Source organism: Tribolium madens, unplaced genomic scaffold, assembly GCF_015345945.1.
Source record: "Tribolium madens isolate multiple individuals breed KSU strain unplaced genomic scaffold, Tmad_KSU_1.1 Scaffold_19;HRSCAF=116;Tcas5.2_LG9, whole genome shotgun sequence".
In the NCBI taxonomy this organism is placed as follows: domain Eukaryota; kingdom Metazoa; phylum Arthropoda; class Insecta; order Coleoptera; family Tenebrionidae; genus Tribolium; species Tribolium madens.
Window position 1 is genome coordinate 14,082,129 of NW_025400983.1, and position 10,686 is coordinate 14,092,814.

Here is a 10,686-nt window from a genome sequence, read left to right on the forward strand (position 1 = left end):
AATTATTAGTTGCGGCTATTGCCGCCAGGTGCATTGCAGATGGTGGTAATGTAACAGTGTAGCTAACCGTAGCCGATTTTCATCTTAGATTTTTTTTATAAATGTACGTTTTTTATTTTTTTTGAAATTCCAACTATTTTTTTTTATTAATGTTGATTATAAGATAATCATCAAATGTGGCTCATCAGTGCATTTATATTTTCTTAAAAACCCAAGCGGTAGCTTCGGTATCAACTTTTCGGTTGGCAACACTTTGGTACGAAGTGAGGTTATGTTGTGTTAGGTTAGGTTTGTTTTCCTGTCAGTGCTGTGTAAAGTATTGATTTTCCAGGTTTTCATTAAAACCTGCATTGCAGCATCTTCAATTTGAAGTTACAAAAATATTCTTGAAGAAAAATGGTAATTTATAAAATTATTTGAAATACATAGTTTTTTTATTGTCTTCATAACATGTAAACTAATGAATGTTTAATTTTTTAGTTGTTTAAAGTGGTAAAATGTCCCTCAGATGAGCTGTCATTGACAAACTGTGCTGTCGTGAATGATGCAGACTTTTCACAATCAACAGAGTGAGTCATGATAACTTCAGGAAGTCTTCTAAATCTGATTTGTTCGTAGGCATATTGAAGTCATTACAGGAGGGGTCAAAAAGTATATTTTTTCTATTAAGAAAGATCCGAGAGTTCACAGAAATGAAGTTGGGTTTAGTTTGCCACAAAGAAAATGGGCCACCTTGTCTATTAATGAGGACATTGAAGTTAATCCTTATAAGGAAGAAGATTATATAACTTCTATTGTCCTAGAAGCTGATTACATGCAAAAGAAAACGTCAGTAGTTTGCATTATGTTTATGTACATTTTAACAAGTTAATTTTAGGACATCTCAAGAACAGTATGACACTGATGAAATGGCTAAAGAATTTATTTATTCATTTCCAAACCAAATGTTTACAGTTGGTCAACAACTGGCTTTTCTCTTTAAAGACAAAAAGATGCTTCTTCTTCAAGTGAAGGACATTGAAGGTAGATTGGTTGAAATAATATGAAATTATCGTAAAATTATAAATGTTTCTTTCTTGTGTTAAACTTGCTGAATAATTTTTTAAGTTGTCAACGTCAATACCCTCAAACAGGGTGGCGAAGCCAAACCTAAAAAAGGCAAATTGGGAAAATTGACACCCAACACTGTTATACAGTTTGAAAAAGCCGATACTTCTTCTCTTAATTTAGTAGGCAAAGCTAAAGGGTATAAACAATTTAAATTATAGCATTTATATATTTTTTAAATTGTAGCATGATTGTGCGTCAGTCGATAATTAACCCAGATTGGGACTTCCAAAAAATGGGGATTGGCGGTCTGGGCAAGGAATTTAACGCCATATTTAGAAGAGCGTTTGCGTCGAGAGTTTTCCCTCCCGAAATTGTGGAACAGTTGGGTTGCAAACACGTCAAAGGTATTCTTTTGTACGGTCCTCCAGGTACTGGTAAAACACTGATGGCGAGACAAATTGGGAGAATGTTGAATGCTAGAGAGCCAAAAATAGTCAACGGTCCCCAAATCCTAGATAAATACGTGGGCGAATCTGAGGCTAATATCAGAAGATTGTTTGCTGATGCTGAAGAAGAAGAAAAAAGAGTGACTTTTATCTATTTGTTTGGAAACAAAGGAATAAAATGATGGTATTGTAGGCTGGACCAAACAGTGGTTTGCATATCATTATCTTTGATGAAATTGACGCTATTTGTAAGCAGCGAGGTTCAGTGGCTGGTGCTACAGGTGTTCATGACACGGTGGTGAACCAATTGTTGTCAAAAATCGATGGGGTGGAACAACTTAACAATATTCTTGTCATAGGTTCAGTAGATTTAGATTTCGTTTGAATTTTTTTTACACAAAAAGGGTTTTAGGTATGACAAACAGACGCGATATGATTGATGATGCTTTGCTCAGACCTGGCAGATTGGAGGTTCAGGTTGAGATAAGCTTACCAAATGAGGACGGTCGCTACGAGATTTTGAATATTCATACTAGCAGAATGAGGCAATACAAGAAAATTAGTCCTGATGTTGATACAAGGGTAAGATTAATGTTTTATTACCTAGATCACTACACAAGGTGTACGCTAATACCTTGTTTTAATTTGCCTACTTTAACTTTTTGTCGTCATACACCCACCAACTAAGGATTTTTTATTCGATTGCATCATAAATCGTATCGTCCCCTTAGTGCAACAAGTAGATAACTTAAATTTAGACATTTCTAAAGTATTTTTTGCAATACTTCAAAAACGTAAAACCAAATTTTCTATCAGATTAAAAAAAACATAATTTAGTATATTACACATTGTATGACTAATAATAATAATTTTTGATCACTTTCAAGGTGTAGTTTTTTGTCTTTCAAATTTTTAAACTCCAGTTACACAAAACTATAAATTTCAAGTTATCTACAAAGTGGTTGTAGTGTTTCAAATTATTAACAAAAATACTTTCAAATCTGTTACCAACAGACTTAGTCTTTCTAGATCACTTCGTAGTTGTTGCACTAAGGGGACGATATAAATAGAGCAAGAGCCCGCGGTCGCCAGACTTTCGTCATTTTATAAAAGTTGAAAATTTGTCAGCACATACTTCCTCCAACACAGGTGGGAACGATGGGTAAGTATGAAGTTTGGGTCATTGTGGCTTTGGGAGATAACAGGCCCTTTCTTAAATTACTTTTGATTTTTGCGGAAGCAACTCTACCGAAACTTGATTTGCGGCGTCTTGCACCTCAGGAGTACACATTAACTCGTCTTCACTCGACATCTTAAAATGATTTTAATTTTTTCGTTGTTGATCGAACGTCACATTGACAACGTATGACGTAATAAAAATTTCACGGCAATTTGATTATTTATTTTTTTTATTTTCTAGTTTGTAAAGTTCTTGCAATCGAATAAAAAATTATAGCAGTATACGGCTGCGCCAGAACTCGCGCCCCAGAGAAAAATGCCATATAAGGTAAGATACCAGGAACATGGAAAAAATATAAAAAAAAAATTATCTATAAAAATTTCGAAGTTATGAGGGTTTAAAATTTGCACTTTGACTCTTTTTATTTCTGTTGGAAAAATAATTTTCCAAGTTTGTTCAATGTTATTTGTGGCTTTTATTGGCAAAATTTTTGTCCCTTTACTAAATAATTGTAAAACCATAACAAAATTTTTTGACAGATAGAATTTTTTAAATATTTTTTTATGTTCCTGGTATCTTACCTTACTTGAAAATTTTCTCTGGGGCGCGACTGTTCACGGACGAAAAATTTTTTCGAACTCATTGTTGCCTCGTCCAGCAATTTCCAGCAAATCGCCCGAAATATTTCGTTTTTCGACCTTATGTCATAAATAACTATTTTAAAAGAAAACCAAATAAATCTGAAACATTTTGAACAACTTATATCCTGTTAATACTGCTTTAATTATTTAAATTTTTTTTATAAACAGTGCATTTTCATTGGCGAAGAAGCCTTTATGCTTTCGTTACGTGTTTAATTTTTTAATTTATTTATTGGTCTAGTGTTTGTTCTTTACGCCAAGAAACCAATTTTAATAATTATTAAGTAAATGTTAGTAAACGGATTGTAAACGAGAATTAAAATTCACTATAATATGTATAAGAAAAATTAACTGTAAAATAACAAAACGAAGAGGCCTTTACGGTCTATTAGGAAGTGTTTTATGCGGCATTTTCTAAAGACTAAATCCTGTAATACCTCTTCATTTATTTGAAAAAAAGCATTTTTCGTAATTCCGAATGAATTATATACAATCTGAATAATTGTTTCAGGAACTGGCAACGCTAACTAAAAACTTTTCCGGTGCCGAACTTGAAGGTTTGGTCAGAGCAGCCCAATCCACAGCTATGAACCGCTTGATAAAAGCTGCCAACAAAGTCGAAGTAGATCCAGAAGCTATTAGTAAATTACTAGTAACACGAGGCGACTTTTTAAATGCTTTAGAAAACGACATCAAACCAGTACGTGCCTCCGAGACATTTAACTCACTTTTATCTTACTTAAATTTTTACTAGGCTTTTGGTACAGCTCTAGAAACTTTAGAACAATTTTTAGCTCGTGGAATTACTGTATGGGGTAGTCCCGTCAGCAGTATTTTAGAAGATGGCCGGTTATTTACCCAGCAAGCTAAAGCTACTGACACTTCAGGTATGAAAAAATATTACTAATCGCTTTAACATTGTTTTTAATTAGGTTGAAGTTTTCTAATTGTTCTAATCGAACATGAGCAATTTTGACACAATTTTAAGTACAGCGTAATCATTTAGGACTGTTTAAGTTGGCAACAAATTTGAAAGTATTTTTGTAAATAATTTGTAACACTTCAATCGGGTACCGCTTTGCTTGACAAAGACTTGACGTAAAACCTCTCAAGATTGTTCAATTGTTGTTAATAAGAAGCATACTCCAGTGGTACCTTTTAAAAATTAACAGATTGTTGATCACTTTGTATTAAAAAGCAATACAATTTTTTAAAAATCTGGCATTTTTTGTCAAAACTGATAATTGTGACATAGCAATGGTAATTTATGACTAAAATATTAAATACGTTTACAGTGTTTTATGGGGTTCAAGAAACAAATCCTTCATTTTAACTTTTAGAAATCATAATTGTTATTCTGTACTTATTTCGACTTTATGAAGTACATAAGTAATAGAAATTGTCATATTATAAGGTGACGACCTATTTAGGAATTGTTAAAAAGTGTTATATAAACGTCGTCTTTATAAATTCATGAAAAAAAGAATGCATTTTGATCAAATGTCAAAATTTTTAGGTTAATTTTTATTGTTTTTCATGGTGTTGTGTACGTCGAATCCGCTTTTTTACTTCCTTATCCTGTAAGGAAAGTCTTGTAATCGGCCGAAATTTCACCTACCCAGATTTTTACATGTCTGGACGAATTATAGCTTCAAGACACCAAAAAAGTTGGTTTGGGCCATTGGGTCGTTTGTGTGTGCGTCTGTCTGTAAACAGCATATCTTGAGAACGATAAGAGCTAGAAACTTGAAATTTGGTATGTAAGTTACTTGTAGCAAGGGGATGTAGTACGAAACAATTGGTAAAAATCGGTCGCACTGCTCGGCCGCAAAGACCAAAAGTTGGCCCTAAAGCGGCCTCAAAATTATATGGTTGAAGATACAATAAATTCATAAGAATACAAATTATTTAGAATCATGAAATATACTTGTACTTTATTAAACAAAAACCATTAAATTCGTCCCTGTGTCTTATAAACCATCTTCTCCGCAATCAGGTTATCATATTTCAAGAACTTTATTAAACAGTAATAATAATAATGGGTACCGAACTAAAAAAAAACTCCCCCCAGACTCGAACTTTGATCTATTTAGCGTGTAATCCGGCACGTGGCACTAACGCAAATGTTACACTGAATTATTGTCGTTATTAGGATGTTTTCCAAATAAGTAGGATAAGGAAAGTCGTGTGATGTTCACACCAGATTTTTTGTTATATATGGAATAATCGACTGTAATTACACAACAGGTTTTTTTTATCGAGATAAAAGTGAATTTTTTATGAGAATGTGATTGCTTGATAAATTAATGACACAAACCGTCTACGATAAAAAAAACGAGTCCGAAGGACTCAGTCAATTTTCCCTAAAGAAACCAAATTAAAGTTTAAAAAATTCAATTTTATCCTACAGAAAAAAACCTCGAGCCTAATTCGATGAGATTATTTAATTTAATAAACTGGCGCCAAATTGACGTTTTTGTTTTTACCAGGTTTTTCGGAGTCGTTTGTTCCACATTGTCTTCGATTTTTTCTTGATTCGACGTGCCAAAACGTGTCTAGTGATCCTATCAACATCAATTTACCAGCAACCGGAAGTTGTACTATTTAAATTCCGGCTTTTTAAGTTGAGTCAAAAAAAACTTGTGTTTTGGCCATTGCCGTCTATGTATATTTTCAGTTTCACATTTGGATTCGATAAAATTATCCATTTACAAAATTTTTGTTTCATTAACTCTTACACTAGTTCGTGTTTGAAATTTTATGTAACATTTTAAGGTTTGGTCTCTGTTTTAATCGAGGGTCCACCAAACGCTGGCAAAACTGCATTAGCCGCACAACTTGCCAAAGAATCCGATTTTCCATTTGTTAAAGTGTGCTCACCTGAGGAGATGGTGGGTTATACAGAAACTGCCAAATGCTTACATATCAAGAAAGTGTTTGAGGATGCTTACCGCTCAACACTGAGTTGCATTCTAGTCGATAATATTGAGCGTTTATTAGATTACGGGCCCATTGGTCCTCGATATTCCAATTTAACATTACAGGCACTTTTAGTGTTGCTAAAGAAACAACCACCACCTGGAAAAAAATTGCTTATTTTGTGTACAACTAGTCGAAGGTTTGTGATTTCAATTGTTTACGTCAGTCATTTATTATTTTTTCTTTAGGCAAGTTTTAGAAGATATGGAAATGTTATCTGCTTTCACTGCTATTTTACATTTGCCAAATCTTTCAAAGGCTGATCAGTTACTTACTGTTCTTGAGAATTCCGAAGTTTTTAGTTCACAAGAATTGAAGAAAATTAGCCAACAAATTCATGGTAAACGGTAGGTCTTTCTTAAATTTTGTCATTTGGCTCATGTTTTTGATTCGATTTTATTAATTTTTAGTATTTTCATTGGCATAAAGAAACTGCTGGCTTTGATTGACATGGCCCGCCAAACCGATGAAAAGTTTAGAGTTATGAAATTGATTACGAAATTGGAAGAGGATGGTGCACTGGAAGATCCCGGGATGGCCTAATATACCAAATACATGATTTTACAGATATAAGATTATGATATTCCTGCACATTCCACATGTTTAGCAATATCTCGATCAATAGTCAATTGTTATTACAGTTAGGTACCGGTGAAAAAACACTCCTAGGGTGTTTTAAACAACATGCATCCTAAATTATAGTACAATTAGATTGTTTAACATTGATTTTTCTATTTTTGCTTACATTGTTAATAATTTGAAGCTTTTTGAAAGAAGAATTGTTATCGAAGTGTTTGTTTATTGTTGGTTAAGTTATTTTTCTAAATTATAAAATTATTAACTTAGTGTTAGTGTGTAGAAAATAGTCCGTGGTTTCAGTCTAATAATTTATTTTATTTAAAACACTTGAGTGGTATTGAATCACAGTTAGTCACACTGAAATTCTTCTTTGTTTTATAAGTGTCTAGTTAATATGTGTGTACTATAGAAATTAATTACTTCATTATGTGGTCTATCATATATCTGCTTAGCTTGTATTCGAAGTCAATAATGTTAAAAATAAATTTGAAATTTCTGAAACTGAAAGTTATAATTCTTTGATATCTCGTGACTGTTTGATAGAGGATTGTTAAAGAAAAAGGTTCATATTATTTTCTTTGTAGTTCTTAGTAGCATTCCTATAATAGCAGACTATAACTGTTAAAGATATTGAATATTATATGTATATACAGGATGTTTCAGCTTTAGAATAGATGTATTCAACCATCTACCTCATCCGTGAGTAAAACTGGATGACTACAAACCTGTTTCATACTGTTTCAAGACACCAAGTTAGAATTGTTGTGTTACACATTGTTAAAATGTATGAAACTTGGATAGTGTTAAGAAAAAAATGAAGCATCCTATATAGCATTGTTGTCAATAATGATGTATAATGAATTTATTTATTAATATAAAGTCAGCCACCATCAATTATAGCAATTATTTAATGGTGAAAAGAGGGGGTTTCCCACTAGACCGGCGCATCCCCCATATTTGCAACCGCGGTGTTTATCATACAGTGAGCGGCAAAATTATGTAATAATCTTATTAAAACTGAAAATATTTTTTTAGGAAAAATGCTCGAACGTATCAATTTTCTTTTTAAAAAATAAACAATTTTCAACTTGGTTTAATATTTTACACTTTTTGGTTTTTGAGTAATGACGTCGTCGACATTTTTTTTAATGGAAACCTCTAATTTTTTAGCTATATAGTTTGATAGATCTTTTAATTGTCTAAATGACAACACCGAAATATATACATATTACATAGTTTGAGAAAAAAATACCAAAAAAAAATGAAATATTATCAACAAAAAACTAACATAAAATTTCAAAGTTGAGAATTTTGTATTTTTTGAAAAGAAAATTGACCTGTTCGAGTATTTTTGCACAAACAAAATATTTTCAGTTTTAATAAATAGTATTATTCCATAATTTTGCTGTATATTTTTTTTACAGTATTAGGATAAAATTATCAGCTGCATTTAAGTATTTAATTTCTTTATTAAATTGTGTAATATTTTTTTTCAGGTGAATTCTGGATCTCATCTTATTTTCTCGTATTTTTTGTGAACTACAGAGGATGGCCATCAGAATTTTGTTATGTTGTGACCAAATTAATTTTATTTAATTCTACTAATATATTATAATGTAAGTTAAAGAGGAGATTTTTTTATAGCCGAACTGTTTATTGCCTGAGATGCGTAACATTGACGGAAATAATAAATGCGAGGCTATAAAAATCTTCTCTACCGTGTTTTATGTAATATTTTTTTCACCACTTGCACATTTATTACTCAGAAATACCACGGTGAAAAATACTCGTATGACATTATCTAAGGGGCATGTTGTTTCAGACGTAACATGTCGTAATTTACAACTACTATTTTTGTTGATTTATTATTACCTAATTAATAATTACTTACCTAAGTTATTCCTAAGTTGGAAGTATGTATACATAAATTATTTTATTTTTATCGTAAATGAGTTTGTCATTTTTTAAATTCTGCATCTATTAAGGGAATTTTCTAACTTCATAATATGAATTATTATTAAAATAACATAGGAATTGTGAAAAAAAGGAAAAATTAAATTAAAATTTGTCCTACTACCAATAGTATTTTAACATGAAATTAGCTTACTTATTGTTTTGACAAAGACAGAAAAATTATTACAGGCGCGATTATTCTGATTTTTTTTTATTGAGGATGTCTAATTAGTCCTTAAAAGTCGTTAACTTTAAGTCATCTCAAAATACTTCCGTTAGTACTTGTGATGATAATATAGTTTTAAATAATAATATTCTAGATATATATTTGTATCAATGTAATACCCTCCAATATCGATATTTACCTATCTCTAATCCATTATTGACCATTAGAAGAGAAAAACAACTTTACAAAGACATAATATTTCATTGGTTGTAAAGAATGAGGTTGATGTTAACTAACCTAATATACAATTTTATGTTAATCAAATGAGTTTGACGACCAAAGTAATTTGTCCGCAACTGTACTCAAGCTTCTAAAGTAGAAATTATGATTTAAGGATTAAAGTAACCAAAACCAAATATTGGAATGCGGAAAATAGCTAAAGTTTAATTAAAGTTTGAGAAAAAGATAACAATTTCCATCTTTTTATTGACCTGAAACAATGCAGTTGCGGTGTTGCCATTTTCCAGATAGATCTGCCATAGCTGTCGCCACCCTAGCAATGTCGCAACTGCATTTTTTGAGATGAAATAGGTCAGAACCATTTGATTTTTGTGTGGAAGAAAAGTTTATGTTAAAATTTAAAAAAATTGTATAAAACATTGATAGATACTAATCTAATGCATCATCTAAAATTATTTTCAACATACAGCATGTCCCAAAAATAAGTTACGATCAAACTTGTGTTTTTTTAAATGAAACACCCTATGTTTCTTTGCATTTTTGGATGTAGCCTTTTAAAACTTTTATTAGCCGATTTCGCTTAATTTTAGAAATAAGACGTTTTTTTGACGAAAACATGATGCACTTTTTAAAAATCTATTACACAAAAACTAAGACAGCTAGAACAATTTTTTTCTTACTTCTGCAAAGAAGAAAGTACAAAATTTAAAGCAGTAGTAATTTTTTAGTGTTTTGCATTTGTAAAGATTAATAAATTAAGAAGTTTGTTAAAAGTTAAATAACTTAAAAAAATAATTTTTAATATTTTTAGGGTCTATCTAACTATAAATATAAAATATAAACTAAATATATATTTAGTTTAGCTTAAAAACATTGTCATATAAATCTACATCCAAAAAAGCTAAGAAACATATGGTGTTTCATTAAAAAAAAACAAAGTTTGTATTGTAACTTATTTTTAAGACACGCTGTATAGTTGAAAATAATTTTAGGCGATGGACTAGAGCGATATCTATTAATGTCTTATATTATTTTTTTAAATATTACCATTTTAAAGGTCACTGGACTTGTTCAACTCGCTGGGACACTCTGTATACCTACACCGTTTCAATCGCCACACTGCCATCGTCGAAACTGTTTTTTTTTTTAGGTGAAATAGATCATAAACAATTAATTTATGTGTAAAAGAGGAATTTGTGTAGTAACTGGACCCTACTGACCAATTTAGATCCAAAATACTCCACTATTTCATATAGAAAAAAACGTTATGAAAAGTGACACAGAATGGATATTGAAATGGCACGACGTATAATTACAAGCACGGAACTGGGCCCTAGAATGGGTCACGATAGGTCCAAAGTTTTTTGAGGTGGGCTAAGTAAAACCCATGTTATGATAAAATCGGATAACACCATAGGCACCATGTTTTAAAAAACCAGCAAAAATGTCTTA

General features: G+C 31.3%; 1 protein-coding gene across 2 annotated transcripts; it reads left to right on the plus strand.

The window, feature by feature from the left end:
- The first annotated feature begins 118 nt into the window (after window positions 1–118).
- Window positions 119–9,151, plus strand: LOC123016042 (vesicle-fusing ATPase 1-like). Of its 2 annotated transcripts, XM_044416232.1 has the most exons (14): window positions 119–283; window positions 332–399; window positions 481–569; window positions 619–828; window positions 878–1,023; window positions 1,108–1,246; window positions 1,294–1,636; window positions 1,690–1,855; window positions 1,909–2,078; window positions 3,829–4,017; window positions 4,072–4,204; window positions 6,093–6,435; window positions 6,485–6,643; window positions 6,707–9,151. In XM_044416232.1, the coding sequence occupies exons 2-14, from the start codon at window positions 397–399 to the stop codon at window positions 6,837–6,839; spliced, it is 2,223 nt and encodes a 740-aa protein (XP_044272167.1). In that variant the 5' UTR covers window positions 119–283; window positions 332–396; the 3' UTR covers window positions 6,840–9,151. The 2 variants fall into 2 exon arrangements, with proteins under 2 accessions (XP_044272167.1, XP_044272166.1); XM_044416231.1 differs by having other exon boundaries at window positions 120–399.
- The last annotated feature ends 1,535 nt before the right edge of the window (window positions 9,152–10,686 follow it).

What these genes read in the sequence shown, in the direction of transcription:
- LOC123016042 (XM_044416232.1), top strand. An exon ending in GATTACATGCAAAAGAAAAC is followed by an intron (nt 829 to 877) that starts GTCAGTAGTTTG and finishes AGTTAATTTTAG; the next exon opens with GACATCTCAAGAACAGTATG. An exon ending in TAGAAAACGACATCAAACCA is followed by an intron (nt 4,018 to 4,071) that starts GTACGTGCCTCC and finishes AATTTTTACTAG; the next exon opens with GCTTTTGGTACAGCTCTAGA.